At 42.8% G+C, this 16,576-nt stretch overlaps 1 protein-coding gene across 1 annotated transcript in view; it reads right to left on the bottom strand.

The window, feature by feature from the left end:
- galnt14 (UDP-N-acetyl-alpha-D-galactosamine:polypeptide N-acetylgalactosaminyltransferase 14 (GalNAc-T14)) overlaps nucleotides 1–16,576 on the bottom strand; it is a 277,326-nt gene that overhangs the window by 47,702 nt on the left and 213,048 nt on the right. Inside the window, exon 8 of the mRNA XM_061707516.1 lies at nucleotides 1,969–2,053. Coding sequence (XP_061563500.1) covers nucleotides 1,969–2,053 — 85 coding nt within the window. The remainder of the gene's footprint in view (nucleotides 1–1,968; nucleotides 2,054–16,576) is intronic.

Raw genomic sequence — 16,576 nt, 5'->3', positions numbered from 1 at the left:
CACTGAATGCAGCTCTAAATTCAGTACACCATGATTTATATAAATGTGAGGCATAGACAAATAGAAAACAATACAAATGGCCATTCATTAACAATATATACAGTTCATTAAATCTTCTCATTAATGTTGCAGCACCTAGTTCCACAATTTTCCATAAAGGAAAAGTTCAATCTCACTCGTATTAGTGAGGCTTGACACAGGGCAACGACCGAATGTTTGAATGTCCAGTGGGGAAAAAATCCATGTTAGGGGGTGAGTATATGTAAAAATGAAGGTGTAGGCCGTACAGGTGTGGCAAGAGTTAGGGAGAAAAGCGGCTGCACCATAGAGCCTCCTACCAGCCCGACCAGAGCATTTGAGGTTCAGTAGGTTCTTCCTGGCACAATCCTCAGGCTTTGTGCCCAGGCTAGGGCTCTAGCTCACCATCAAACCTGTCCTGTATAAAAACAGGACCAATTAAATATTTTGTGTGCACACAATCATATTTCTAATTGTTGTATTTAAATCAATATCAATGTATATTCAAATACTGTACAGTATACTCAAAATCTTAATAGGCTATAATTAAATGTGAATAATTAACACAATATTTGTTATATTAAACTATTCACCAGTCATCACAGCATCACAAACATCCAGAATCAAAATCTATAATGGTACAATTGACTACCTGGACTGCATGGAAATGCACTGAAAATAAGACATCATCAACAAAGGAATACTTTAAATGGTTAGTATTTCATGTGGAAGAACACATTCAAAGAACTTGGCACAAGAATACTTAAGCTGCACCAAACAATTCACCCGTAGCGGCTAAGTCAAACTACATTAATAATATTAGCTTGACTCACCAATTTCAGGATTTAATCAGCAACACGGGTCGGCATTCACCCGCTCAGCGGCTCCGGCAGTCGGCTCCTATGTTTAAAACCGTGATCGCATGAGTTTCTTTCGAGGTACCGGTTAGGTTAAGCTACATAAATGGCTTTGGCTTGACTCACCAATTCCGGGATTTAATCAGCACACGGCGCGGTATTTAACCGCTTCAGCAACTCCGGTAGTCGGCTTAAATTCCGTGATTTACTCGGCGCAAGGCTCTGCATTCAACCGCTTCTGCAAACAATTCCTCAGCGTGCTCCTCTCCCCTCCCGCAGCGAGTCACACTGGGCTTATACAGGTTTTGACGGTGTATCGGCATGACGCAATGACGTCAGGCACACGTACCAAAATAAAAGTATTTTTTTCAATCGGGTTACACCTGACACCGAGCAGCTTATCAGTGCCGCACTCCTACAAGCAGACAGATTCCAGCAGTACAACAACCCTGAAGCAGCACTTCTTCTTCTTGCTCTCGGTGAAGGCGGAAGCTTTTTCTACTCTCACTCCCTCCCTATCTGCCCTGCTGCTGCTCTCTGTCTTTTTCTGTCTTGTCACTCTTTTGGAGCCTCTCTTTACACATCCTCCGAAACTTTCTACAATCATGGAATTGGTTAGCTGGTCTCTCAGTGCAATTGACCAAATTTTCTCGACAAGGAGACAGGGCAAATGGGAGCCCTCTTGCCCCGACGGGACGTTTGCTGCTGGATACACGATGGACCCATGGAAGACGTGGAGGATCGTGTGTCCGTCCATACTGTCGGCTGAGGATGTTAAAGATGCCTCCATAATTGAATTTCTGATAACAGGATTTCTGCTTTTTGGAGCTGGCGGTTACCTGGCATATCGACAAATTCAGAAATCGTCGACAGATGTTCTGGCATACACAAACATACATATACACATACAAACCCAGTGATTTTTTTTTTTTTTTCACTACTACACCTTCATTTGAAAGGGAAACTGTTTCCAAACTTTTGACCGGTAGTTTATATTTCTTTTAACACATGTATTCCATATCTTATTGTATATATTTTTGTCCATATCAAGAATGTGCATCAAATCATATTGGTTAAGATTTTGTGCTCTTACTTGATTGGCTGCGTTGGGTCAGTCCGTTGAGCCTTTTGGTCAGATGACAGCTGCTCCCACTTAAAATGAAGACTCCAATCAAAACCTGGGAAAAAAACACGATAGTTTACACATTTTAACTGAAACTTTAAGAAATTTTTTTCTTTTATTATTATTAGTATTATTATTATTAATGACTTAATTATTAATGGAAGAGCAGCCTCAAAGGGTCCTGGGGCCTCATGTACAAAGAGTGCAGTGCACAAGAAACCTGCGTCCGCCAGTTTCTACGCTCACAGATGTTCAAAAAGTGACTTGAATGTGAAAAGTTGCGGTCCCTCACGCACACATCAGGTCTGGCGGACACACATTTCTGAGTAGGTAGTAGAGAGAACTCTGTGCCAAATTGGGTCCAACTTTGGAGAGGTGCACGGGGAGGAACCACTCAATACCTATTCCCTTACAAGTGCTCACTACACTTCCAACCAGATCCTTCCAAAGGGAGTTGGTGGACCGGTCAGAGTCTGCACTGAGCCTTGCAATGTCAGCTGTATGGGACAGGATCATCGGCATGTCTGCCAGGTACCTCAGATTCCCTTATGATGCAGCTGACCATGAAAACATCAAGAAGCAATTTGCAGCTATTTTCGGTTTTCCTAATGTATGGAGCTAGAACAGTCTCAAAAGTGACAAATGCACACGCTGATCCACAAATGCACAGGACAAAATTCACAAATGCAAAGACCGATTCACAAATACACACGCTGATCTACAAATACACAGGACAAGATTCACAAATGTATTTCTGATGCACACACAAATATAACCTGATTTACAAACGTTTTTTTGCCTGTGGGCTGCGCTGCATTTGTGTGTGACTTTTGAGACTCCCCTGACGTGCTTCAATCCACAAATGCTTTTTTTTAAACACGGAAGGATCTGCAACCAATCAGATATCTTCAATTGTTTCAGCCAATCATAAGAGCACACCCCACGTGGGGGACGATTAACTCATAAACCAATCAGATTAAACAATTCCAACCGCGCTGAATTGAATTTCAGTCAAATCAACATGGCTTCCAGCAATGACAGCGGTCCGGTAAGTGAAACTCATAATTCAACATGTTTGGATAGTGTGGCAGGGTGGAGGAGTAGCCACTCAGGAGATTGGGTACAGGTGTATCCAATCAACCTCTCCACCCTGTCTCCCTTCATAAGGAGCAGCTGCACTCCAGAGAGGGGCTGCTGCTGCTGGGAGAAGGTTCTGCTGCGCACATGTGATTTGGGTGTGTCTGGAGAAAAAAAAAGAGTTCCTGCACTGAAAACCTGTGTCCTCTGTCCTGTCGGTCGGCCCCCGTAGCACTAGCCCTGCTACAGATAGTTAATCCCCTTTTTGTGAGATGTTTTTGTTATTAATATTAATTGCTTTAACTGTGCTATTACCAATACAAGCCAGCCAGCTAAGCGAGTGAGCTACGACAGTAAGCTACGATAGTAAGCTATGCTAGCGCTTCTGCAGGCCAGCAGGTTCAGGCTCATATCTTTCCATAAAGTCTAATTTCTTGTGAATAAAGTGACTGTTTTTGACAGGGTCTGTCGCCCCGAGCCGAGGCAGCAGCTCGGTCCTTGGTGCACATATTAGCAAGGGGAGCTTCTCCTCGGCCACAAGCACAGCAGGACAGAGTACCAGGGCTGAAGGCCTTTGTCTGTTAGCGATAGTAGGGTAAGACAGGCCATGAGAAGGTTATACCTTTAACTTACTATTTCTACATTCGCTAATAAAGTATAAAGAGATGACGAAAAATTTCATATAACTATAAAGTGAAACATTTACTTTACTTTACTGAGTAATATTTTTCTGAAACATCTTTTAATGTTGTCTGGAACAGAAATTAATATTGTTAGTGTACTCTATACCTTTTTATTACTATTTTACTATTTTAAACTTGGTGACGGCAGGGTGGTGGATGCACTGGGACTTGGCAACATCAAACTGAGAATGACATTCAAAGTCAGTGATGTAAAAACTGTAACAATGTATGATGTGCTGTATGTGCTGAATCTTTTCTCAGTGGGAGCTGCTACCAGAAAAGGAAATACGGTGCAGTTCAAGAAGTCTCGCTGCTACATTCGTGGAAAAGATGGAAATCTTCAAGGGATGGGAACACAAAGATCTGACAGATTGTATAAGTTGGACATTGAGGGAAGTTTGCATGTTTGTCAAGCTGCATCAAGTAGGCTACATCAGTAGCAGCCAGCCTGTGGCATCAGTGCCTGGGTCACACCAGCATGTTGAAGGAAATCAAAAATCTGGTAAATGGAGTGGATCTTACCGCAGAGAAAGAAGTTCCCTTCTGTGAAGCGTGTGTGGAGGGCAAGCTGGCTAGAAAATCACACAAGCCAGTGGGAGAAATTCGCTCCAAACATAAGTTGCAGCTGATCTATAGTGATGTCTGTGGTCCAATGCAGACTGAATCCATAGGTGGAGCAAAGTACTTTGTGACTTTCATTGATGATTATTCAAGATGCTGCAAGGTTTACTTCCTGAAACAGAAAAGTCCTTAGCAAATTCAAATAATTTGAGAAGACATTCTCTAATGCCTGTGGGCAGAAAGTCAAAAGACTGAGAACAGATAATGGTGGGGAATACACATCCAGTGAATTTCAAGAATATTTGAAGGCTCAAGGTATCCACCATGAGATGACTGTACCTCACACACCTCAGCAAAATGGTGTTGCAGAAAGAAAAAATCGGACACCGATTGAAGCAGCAAAAAGTATGCTGTCTCATGCTAAGCTGCCAAAGACTTACTGGGTGGAGGCTGTGGCAACGGCAGCTTACATACAGAACAGGTTGCCCACATCTGTTCTGAAAAAGGAGACACCCTACCAGAGATGGTACGAGAAAAAGCCGGACATGAGTCACATGAGAGTGTTTGGTTGTGTTGCTTACGCACATGTCCCAGACACAGAAAGATGAAAACTGGACAAGAAAGCTGTGAAGCTTCGTTTCATGGGGTAAGCAAACAATGCAAAAGGTTACCGTCTATGGGATGAAGAAAAGAGGAGGATTCTTATTCGTCGGGATGTCATCCTCAATGAATCAGACTTTGATTGGACACTTATTTCATAGAATGAGGGAATAGTACTTGCATGCAAACTCTACATTAAATAAATAGTATTTTATCGCTTAATATAAATAAACCTACAAAGACACATTTGGGTGTAACTGTGGGCTAGCATGTTTTTAAAAACGAAAGCTTAATAGTCTTGCCTTTTCTTTTTCTTTTCTTAAGGCTCTGCTGCACCTACAACCCTATTTGACGGGGAAAAAGAACACAGTGTTCCTTCTGCAGCTGCTGTCTTGTGGGACAGCAACCTACAGTATATGAGATTGCAGGTCATATGATCGGTCTTTCTTCCCTGCAGGTTGGATTAGGCTTCTCAGGACTCAGTTTACCTGTGGTGACTGTATTGACTGGTGGGAGCAGTGAGACTGCAGCATCAGTTCTGACCCTGGAGGACTCTCCTTATATTGACCATCGTGAAACTATTGGTTTAATGAGTAACTTGGTTACAAATTGCGCTTTTCTATGAATTACTATATTTTTGTTGATATCTGTGCTGGGACACTTTTTTAATTTGTAATTTCCAAAGCTTTTGGTGTTTAATTCCAAATGTTAGGGTTTTTTTGTACCTCTTAACTTTCCGTGCACTACCTGGTGACAACTTCTCATCAAAGTATTTAACTCATTTCACCTGTTTGTGAATGTAACTACTTTAGCGGAAGAATGATGAACTTAGAAAACACCAAAGTGACTGATCTTTGCCTGTCCTGGGATTTTCCATTTCCAACCTCCACCAATCTTTCCTGTCAATTATGTCTGCAGGTACTTCACCGTGTTAAACAGCAAGTTAAGCAAATCCGTAAAGGTCTTAAGGAAACAGGAATATGACCAATTATTTCAGATAGGCCAGATATCCACCCCTTAATTTTTCCAAGGGAGTCAAGCGAGAAGCTCAATCCACAGGTAAGCTGCTTTTTAAGTCATATTTGGAGACATCTTTTTTGCAAAGACATTTAAGCTTTGCTTGGTGCTAGAGGGGGCTGTACATCTGAAAGGGTTAATTTTAGTCATGTTAAAGTTTTGTTACTTAAATGATTAATATATAAAAACATAACTAAAATTTTGAGATCACGTTGTAAAATCGTAGAAGTTTGGATCACAGGAAAACATGTTTATATTTGATCCCTTAAGCCTGATTTAAGGTTCTGCGTTAAACCAACGCAGAGCATACGCCGTTGCCGTGACGCCATCGTGAACCCTCCAGACTTCTCCATCACTCCATTTTGCCACGGTGCAGTACCCCCCCAGAACGCTAGTTGATACTTTGTTTAGCTTCCGGTTTTTCCGGTCACAGTGAATAAAAGAGATAAGGACAACTATTGTGCAAAAAAACAAAACAACCCAAAAAAAAAAAAAAATCACACACACACCAAAAAAAGAGCTCTGAAAGTTCACTACTGCTTCATGAACCGGAACCAGAAATGCGCTGCTACCAAGCAAACCAATCACGGTCTGCGTTGGGTCTGCGTCGCCTCGACACGTAGTTACATTTTTTGGGAGGTGCACGTCAGGCTACGGCGTGGGCTACGGAGAGCTTCCTGCGTAGCCGGGTACCCTACAGCGTAGGTTTAACGCGGAACCATAATTCATCCTTCAGTTTTTGATCCAAGGCATTACCTGGAAACAACCAAGCTGTGACAGCGACAAGGATGACACTGTCCCACTAAAGAAAACTGCTCTAGTCACTGGATATCTTCCAAAATTCATAGAGGAAGGTAATAAATTGTCTTACTTTGCTTATTTTTCATTCCCATCTTAATTCACACCTAATAGTTTCCTCATAACAATCCCAGTTGCTACAATAAAATGGTTATTCATATTAAGCACATCGATGTGCACTTGTTTCATTTCATGAAGTGGGAGATGTGCTTTACTTTTGTGAAACGGTCCTGTTTCTATGCCGACTTCACAACAACACAACAAAGTAGTACAGATTAATGTGAATTTGACAGAAGTCTGGCGAAGACCTTGGAGCGTGGCTCACCAAGGTGGACAAGTCCGGCCTGCCAGGTAGATTTAAAGCCTGGATCTACCAGCATTCCATCCTGCAAAGAGTCCTGTAGCCCCTCCTCGTCTACGCAGTCCCAGTATCAACTGTGGAATCCCTTAAAAGGAAGATCAGCAGCTTTCTCCGGAAGTGGCTAGGCCTTCCACGCAGCCTCAACAGCGCTGCCCTGTACGGGTCTAGTACAACCTGCAGCTACCTTTCAGTGGGCTCACTGAGGAATTCAAGGTAGCATGCACCAGAGAAGCCCTACAGTACAGGGATTCCAGGGACTGCAAGGTAGCATCAGCTGGGATTGAAGTGAGGACGGGTAGGAAGTGGAGGGCTGAGGAGGTAGTGGAGGTGGCAGAGTCTTGCTTAAGGCAGAAGGCACTGGTGGGGGTCTTGGCAACAGGAAGAGCAGGCTTGGGCTACTTCCCAAAGTCCCAAATCAGCCAGGCCCGAGGCAAGGAGAGACACCATCTACTCCAGGAAGAGGTCCGAGCAGGTGTGGAGGAAGAGCGAGTGAGCAGCGTGGTGGGACTCCGGCAGCAGGGAGCATGGACAAGGTGGGAGAGCACGTTACAGCGCAAAGTCACCTGGTCAAACATCATGCAGGCAGACTTCCATCGGGTTCGGTTCCTCGTGCAGGCAGTCTACGATGCTCTCCCAAGTCCAGCAAACCTCCATGTGTGGGGGAAGAGCGAGACACCTTCCTGCCCCCTTTGCTCTCGAAGAGGCTCCCTAGAACACCTCCTCAGCAGCTGTCCAAGGGCCCTGGCCGATGGCTGCTATCAATGGCGATGATATAGCCTCAGCTATCAGCACCAGCAAACAACACCATGCTCCAAATAAGGCAATCCCCTTTGTCAAAGCTGGAGAGAGACCCGTGAAAGGCCCACAGACAGCATCAGGACTCCTACACACAGCCCCTGATAGGCAGCTGTACATCGACCTCGGGAAACAGCTGAGGTTCCCCCAGCACATTGCTACAACATCTCTCTGGCCAGACATGATCATCACCTCCGAGGCTTCAAAACACCTGATCATGCTGGAGCTGACAGTGCCCTGGGAAGAGCGGATTGAGGAAGCCAACGAGAGGAAACGTGCCAAATACCAGGAGTTGGTGGAGGAGTGTAGGGGCAGGGGCTGGAGAATATTCTATGAGCCCATAGAAGTCGGCTGTCGAGGCTTCGCAGAACGCTCGCTCTGCAAAGCCCTAGGTCGCTTGGGCGTTACAGGTGCAGCAAAAAAGAGGGCCATCAAATCTGCAAGTGAAGCTGCAGAGAAAGCCACAAGGTGGTTGTGGCTAAAGAGGGCAGATCCGTGGGTTGCTACTGGGACGCAAGCCGGGAGCTGATCACCCCCGGCTGGGTCACCTAGGAGAAGGTGTCTGATGTTGCGAGACCCGAAACACCCGATGACCCTAGGATACATCACTGAACATGCGTCCCAGTGGATCCAGGAGATATTTCTTTGAAGAGACAAACGGTAAAACCCATCTCAAATTAAGAAAGGGACAAACACAAACTAACAGAAAGGCTTTTAAATTAGGTCATACTTTGTATATATTTCACAGCATTTACAAAAATATTTTTAACATTATGAACTACGAGCAGGAAAACAGATATGAATTTCAGTTTTGTAACATCATACTATACTTTAAGTCCAGCACTGTCATGTTTTTAAATGTAACATTGATATGTCTTTACACTTTTTTTTAATGGAATTGATAAATAATCTTGGTAAAGAATTTTTACTTCAGATTATCATAAAGATCTACTCCAATATAAAGTTGGGTTCAAAAGTACAATTTCCTTTTCCACAGCAACTCCAGATGTGCTGCGTGACCTGATCAAGTTTTGGGTTGGGTTGGAACGCCCAACTGGAAACTTGAATGTGGAAGTTGTAACTTCAACCTATCCAGTGGCTCTCATAGCTTCATGAAGTTGAAGCTCCCCAGCCACTACCAGAGCTATACAAGTTTTCAGCAGGACTTAATGATGGCCCTCACCTCCATAGATTCTGGCTTTGGACTTGTGTAGGGGCAAATGTGTCAGTATGGGGAATTGTGGGCACAATAAGTAATGTTCTATTTTAGTTCGGCCAGATGTTCTTTTATCTGGCTTCAAGAAAGTGCTGCATGTATTGGAGAGTGTTAACATAGATGTCCGCTCCGAAACAATCAGATTGCTGCAATTGATCTATGTTGCCTTGCATAGCCATGGTTTCCAGTCCGAAAGGAGACTGTCCAGTTCAGAGATAGTAACACCAGGACGAGGATGATTTTTCCTTCATCTTCCCATTGAATCTCTGTGATGGGTAGGCTATTACCTAAAAGACATTTGCGTGAAAAAGAAATATGCATAATAAATATTTTTGAACAAATGTCCATCCGTCCGTCCATCCATCCGTCCATCCATCCATCCATCCATCCATCCATCATCTATACCTGCTTTATCCTTTGCAGGGTCATGGGGGTCTGCTGGAGCCTATCCCAGCTAATTTTCAGGCGAGAGGCAAGGGTTACACCCTGGACAGGTCGCCAGTCCATCGCAGGGCCACATATACAGACAAACAACCAGACACACTCACACCTACGGGCAATTTAGAACCATAAATTAATCTACTACGCATGTTTTTTGGACTGTGGGAGGAAGCCGGAGTACCCGGAGGGAACCCACGCAAGCACGGAGAGAACATGCAAAGTCCACACAGAAAGACCCTGCCGGGCCAGGGAGTCTAACCGGGAACGTTTTTGCTGTGAGGCAACAGTGCTAACCACCAAGCCACCAATACCACTACTAAAAACAAAAAAGGTTAGGTAACAGAATCCATGACATTTTATGTATAAAAACAGTGTTACAACATTAAGGTTTAAAACAGTCTTACAACATTAAGGTTTAAAACAGTGTTACAACATTAAGGTTTAATCACTTATTAAAGACCAAGTTTTAATAAAACCAGTGTCTTCAACAGGTTTATTTTCAGAGAAACATCTGAAACCCTGGGACAATGAACCAAACCTCTTCAGGGGGAGGTTTACTTCCTTATTTATACTGTGGTCAAAGAACAAAGCTGAACTAATTTACATCTCAGAACACATCAAATTCCAGTGACTATTTTCTACCCAAAAAGGATATTGATCAATCTATGATGGAATTATTTCCACAGAGGTCTTAAAGTCTTCATAAAATAAAAGCTAAAGACTACACTATTCTTTATAAACAGTGACTATGTGGATATTAGGCAGCTGTCAGTTGCAGTGAAAAAGTGAGCCAAATTATTGTAGTAGCTCTATCACTGTTTAAACTAATTGTATCAAACTGATCAATAAATAGTAATATTTCACATTTTAGTCACAATAATTGGAACATCCATATGGTAGTTATCAAGTTTATAGTTTTAATAAATTGAAGATCAACAATACTAATGCATTAGTAACCTCAGGATCCGGATCTACAACAGGTTTAAGGGCCTGGCTCATTCGCCACAACTGATTTGGGGTCAAGTTCTGCTCAGTCCTGATGGGATGGTTGTTCCATGCACCGCTGAAGACATCTAGGCTGGCCTAAATGTGCGGTAGGAAAACATAGTGGCAGCAGAAAATGTTAAGGACGTCGCAGATGTCTGGAAAGTATCCGTCTTCAAAAGAGTGCAGGATATTGTAATACACTCCTGTCACACTCATGAACAAATCCCTCCAGAGGCGCTCAATCCTTTAAAAACACAAAAGGAAATACATTTTTCATAACATGTCTTTTAAGATCCTTTAAATAAATTTACTTTCCCTCAGCCATTAAATAAATGGCAATGTTTGTGGTTAAATCAACGACTTAGGTGTGAATAATGTGAATGAAATTGTAAAAACTTGTATAATTGTTTAATTCTTTTCATTGTGGCCAGTAGAATTTTTGGTGACGATATTGTTTATTATAACAATAGCTTATGGTAGGTATTTCAATGAAAAAACAATACAATATTTACGATTTCACAATGAAGTTTTACTCACTACTGATTGCGTACGCTTTTCCCCGCAATGATGATGTTAATGTGAGGTCCACGAACTGAGAACCTTAATTCAGCTATCCCCACAATTTCTCCTCCGTGATCTCCTCTCACTCTGACAATAAAACATGATTGTAAGTTATATAATGGAACAATGGACAATTGTTTTAGCTTTTCTTAGACCTGTTTTAAGAAACAAAAGTCACTCACAATATTTAATTTTGTGTGATAAATAAAATGAAACAAAAGCAAAAGCAATTTTGTTCTACTAACTGGTTTAAAAAATTAAAAACATCTTAATTGACCTGTATTTATCATGATACAATGCACATTTCTTGTGGGCTTAAAGGGAAAGTTCGTTTTTTTACAACCTGGACCTTATTTCTGGCATTTTTTATGGTCGTATACTCACCCAGGCAAGTTTGGTGTCATTTGGAGTCCTTCGGAAGATATTAGGGGGTTTTTTGCGAGCCGCTTCTCCATATTTTGACACTATAGCTTTTGACACTATAGATCATGGCATTTTACTGCACAGGTTAGAGCACGTTGTTGGGATTAAAGGGACAGCTCTATGTTGGTTTAAATCATACCTATCTGACAGGTTCCAGTTTGTTCATGTACATGAGGTTTCTTCAGAACAGTCAAGGGTCTGTTATGGTGTTCCGCAGGGTTCAGTGCTAGGGCCAATCTTGTTCAGTTTATACATGCAGCCGTTGGGAAGTATAATCCAGAATCACGGCATACACTTTCATTGTTATGCTGATGATACGCAGCTCTATTTGTCTATGAAGCCGGATGAAACAGAACCGTTAGTTAAACTTCAGGCATGTCTTAGGGACATCAAGGACTGGATGTCCAGAAATTTCCTGCTTCTAAATTCAGATAAAACAGAGGTTATCATTCTTGGTCCAGAGCATCTTAGGAAGGGATTAGGGCTTCCGGCTTAGCTTTACATGGGGTGAGACGTAATTAGCGGAGCTCCTGCAGAGTTAATTTTAATTCAGCATTTATTGGCACTTTTTGTATCACTCCCACGGCTTTGGTTTTAACTAACCTATTTTCAACGCGGTTACTTCGACGACTTACCACGGAAATGCCTCCAAAGTCCTTCAAAGCGGGGAATAACCCTCCAGCTAACCCGCGGCCTGCTGCTCATGCTGTCTCCTCGCCCCGCGGTGATTCCCCTCCTCCGGAGAGCACCTGCGCTGCGCAGGTTCCAGCTGCGGAGTTCAGCCGGCTTAAAACCGAACTTCTCTCCGCTCTTCGCAATGATGTTGCGGCTGTATTTAGGTCAGAGCTTCAGCAAGCACTGAACGAGAATTTAACGTCCATTAAGTCCGAGCTGCTTTCCCTTAAAGCTGATCTTTCTGGCAGTATTTCCTCCATGAAGGCGGACGTCGCGGGTCTCGCAGCCACGGTCGCTGGGATCGAGCTCTCGCTCTCAAGCTGCTCAGATGACATCGTTGCTCTCCAGAAAAAAGTTGATCACTTGTCGAAAGAATATGTGAGGCTGGAGGACAGATGCGAGGATTTGGAGTCAAGGTCCCGTCGGCAGAACCTGCGGATTATTGGCGTCCCGGAGGAGGATCCTGACTCTTCATCTGCAGCAGGTGTTTCCAGGCTCCTGGCGGAAGCCTTCTCCCTCGACGCAGAGCCGGTGGTGGACAGAGCCCACCGCACCCTCATGCCGAGACCGAAGACCGGGGAGCGGCCCCGCGCAATAGTGGCAAGGCTCCATTACTACACCGACTGCGCTGACATCCTGAGAAAGGCGAGAGAGCGGCAGCGGATAAAAGTCCGGGGTATGAGCATCTCCGTGTTCCCGGATCACACAGCCAAGACAGCGCGGGCGCGCGCTGCCTTTAATGACGTGCGCCGTCAGCTGCGGGAGATTGAAGGAGTCCGGTATGGATTGCTGTACCCCGCCCGGCTGCGTGTAACCCATGATGGCCAGCAGCGTGACTTCACGTCGCCAGATGAAGCCCTGGCATTCATCAGGAAAATAAAAAAAGTGACTACCAGCTAATTTTCTGGGACGATTTATCCAGCTTGCTGTCCATGCGGGACTCTGGCCCGGGGTGAGTGACTGAGTCAATTCAGAAAATGGGACTTTATGTCGTAAATTTTTTTTTTTTTTTTTTTTTTTTTTTTTAATTTATTTATTAATTTTTATTTATTTTTTTTCTCTTCTAACTATCAATGGGAACAACACCGTTTAAAATTGAAGGCCTAATCATTTCTCTGGTACGATGCCTTGATTAGAAAATATGCACACACCCCTGTCTTTGCTTAAATTGTGTGCATGTGTGTGCGTGTCTGTGTGGGTGTGCGAGTGCATATATGTATATATCATTGTTCTATAGGCCAAAGATCTCCTTAATTTTAATTAACGTTTGTTGTTACCCTGACAAGACAGCGATCGTCAGAATTGCTCAGATTGTTGGTTTCGTATGCCTCCATGCGGGACTCTGGCCCGGGGTGAGTGACTGAGTCAATTCAGAAAATGGGACTTTATGTCGTAATTTTTTTTATTTTTTTTTTTTTTTATTTATTTATTAATTTTTATTTATTTTATTTTTTTCTCTTCTAACTATCAATGGGAACCACACCGTTTAAAATTGAAGGCCTAATCATTTCTCTGGTATGATGCCTTGATTAGAAAATATGCACGCACCCCTGTCTTTGCTTAAATTGTGTGCATGTGTGTGCGTGTCTGTGTGGGTGTGCGAGTACATATATGTATATATCATTGTTCTATAGGCCAAAGTTCTCCTTAATTTTAATTAACGTTTGTTGTTACCCTGACAAGACAGCGATCGTCAGAATGGCTCAGATTGTTGGTTTCATATGCCTCATATTTTATTTTATTTTTTAAGGTTTTAACTCTGCAGGAGCTAATTTTGTTTTCGTTTTTGTATCTAGCTTTACAGTCGAAAGCATCTCCTTTCGAGAATGGCTTCCTTTGAAGCCAGCACGGCTGTTTCCATCGTTTGGGGATGGGATCATCTAATGTGCGTTGGGTGGGTGGGCGGGGGTTATGGGATGTTGGCTTTTTGTCTCTGTAGGTATGTATATACTCCTGAGTTTTGTTTGTTTTGGTTTTCCCTTTTACCTTTTTTCCTTATATCTCCTCTGGTGGTGGGTGAGTCGGTCTTATTTTCTCTCAGAGAATGCCTATGAGCGATCGTAATCTGCGCAAGCCTGATACTGGATCAAACATTACATTCACTAGCTGGAATGTTAAAGGTGTGAATAATCCAATTAAGCGATCAAAGATTTTTTCACATTTGAAACGCTTAGACACTGACATAGCTTTCCTTCAGGAAACTCATTTGCGAAATAAAGATCATTTCAGACTCAAACGAGCTTGGGTGGGTGATATTTTTCATTCAAATTTTGATTCTAGGTCTAGAGGAGTAGCAATTTTGATCAACAAAAGAGTCAATTTCTCCGTCTCCAGGACAATATCTGATAAGAATGGTAGATATCTTATTGTTGCGGGCACTCTATACTGTAACCCTGTATTGTTGGTGAATATATATGCCCCTAATTTTGATGACCCCAATTTTACGGATAGGCTGTTTGGCAACCTCCCTTTCTTAAATACGCATATTACAATACTGGGCGGTGATCTGAATTGTGTTATTAATCCTTCTTTGGACCGTTCGAATCCTCGTACTTTGACTCAATCCTCTATGTCAAAATCTATTACCGATTTTACAGTCAAGAACGGGCTTGTTGATCCGTGGAGGTTCTCACATCCTGGAGATAAGGAATTCTCTTTTTTTTCTCAAGTACATCAGTCATATTCACGTATTGACTATTTTTTTGTTGATGGCTCTCTTCTCCCCAAAGTTACTTCTGTCGTATACCACCCAATTGTTATTTCGGATCACGCCCCTCTAACTTTGAATATAACATGGTCTGAGCGCCCCCGTTTTTCTTCTCCCTGGAGGTTTAATCCATTGCTTTTATCCGACGATGCATTTAATGTTTCTATATCTGCTTCAATAGATGATTTCATTGCATTAAACAAAACAGACTCTACCAGTTTTTCGCTAGTATGGGAATCACTCAAAGCATATTTGCGAGGACAGATTATCTCTTATTCAGCATACGCCAGTAAAATCCGCAGGGCTAAATTACAGGAGCTCACATCTAAAATTCAGGACACAGACAGACTAAACTCAGTTAACCCAAGTCCGAGTTTACTGAAACAACGGCTTGATTTGCAGTCAAAATTCGATCTTATAGCGACAGCCGATTCTGAACGGCTCCTATTACGCGCTCATGCCAACTATTATGAACACGGCGATAAACCAAGCAGGTTATTGGCTCACCAATTAAAAAGGCAAGCAACGTCGAGACTGATTCCCAGCATTAGAGATTCTAATGGCACACTTACCACCGATCCAATCGCCATCAACACAATTTTTAAGTCATACTACTCCTCTCTCTATGAGTCAGAATCTCCACTTGACACAGCAGAAATGACCTCCTTTCTTGATAATATCACTGTCCCTACTATTAATTTGGATGTGGCTAATGGCCTCGATGCTCCTTTCAGCTTGCAAGAAATTGCTGCCGCCATTGAAGCTACGCAAAGCAACAAGGCCCCTGGTCCCGATGGGTTCGGAGCTGAGTTTTTCAAAAAATTCAAAGACAAATTAGCCCCCCTTTTACTTTCAATGTACAATGAGTCCCTTGATCATGGCTCATTGCCTCCCTCTTTAATGCAGGCGTCCATTGCCCTCCTTTTGAAGAAGGACAAGGACCCTGAATCATGCACTTCTTACAGGCCCTTGTCTTTACTGAATGTGGATGTCAAAATTTTAGCCAAAGCACTAGCAATTCGTCTTGATAAGATCCTTCCTAGCATCATATCTGAGGAGCAGAATGGTTTCATCAAGGGACGCCAGCTCTTTTATAATGTTCGTACACTTCTTAATGTGATTCTCTCTAAAGATTCTTCTCCACTCCCTGAAGTTGTTATCGCAATTGATGCTGAAAAAGCGTTTGATCGTGTCGAATTTAACTATCTTTTTGCAACACTTCATAAATTCGGATTTGGACACAGGTTTATATCGTGGATTAGACTTCTTTACACTTCCCCTCAGGCCAGCATTCACACCAATGACAACTACTCCACTTATTTTACATTATCACGTGGCACGAGACAGGGCTGCCCTCTCTCCCCTTTGCTATTCGCTCTATCCGTCGAACCACTTTCAATTGCTCTAAGAACTCTTCCTCTATTTCGCGGAGTCTTTAGGTCCAATGTGGAACTCAAATTGTCACTTTATGCAGACGACCTCCTTTTATATGTATCTGACCCTTTAACCAGCATTGCACCAATATTATCTCTGTTGAAGAATTATGGATCCTTCTCCGGCTATAAGGTCAATCTTAACAAGTGTGAATGCTTCCCCATAAACTCCTCTGCTTTACAACTCAAACAATCTGATATCCCCTTTAAACTCAGCCCGTCGGGCTTTAGATACTTAGGGAT

This window comes from Cololabis saira, chromosome 18, assembly GCF_033807715.1.
Source record: "Cololabis saira isolate AMF1-May2022 chromosome 18, fColSai1.1, whole genome shotgun sequence".
NCBI classification, from domain to species: domain Eukaryota; kingdom Metazoa; phylum Chordata; class Actinopteri; order Beloniformes; family Belonidae; genus Cololabis; species Cololabis saira.
This window is presented reverse-complemented; position numbering and strand designations above follow the sequence as displayed.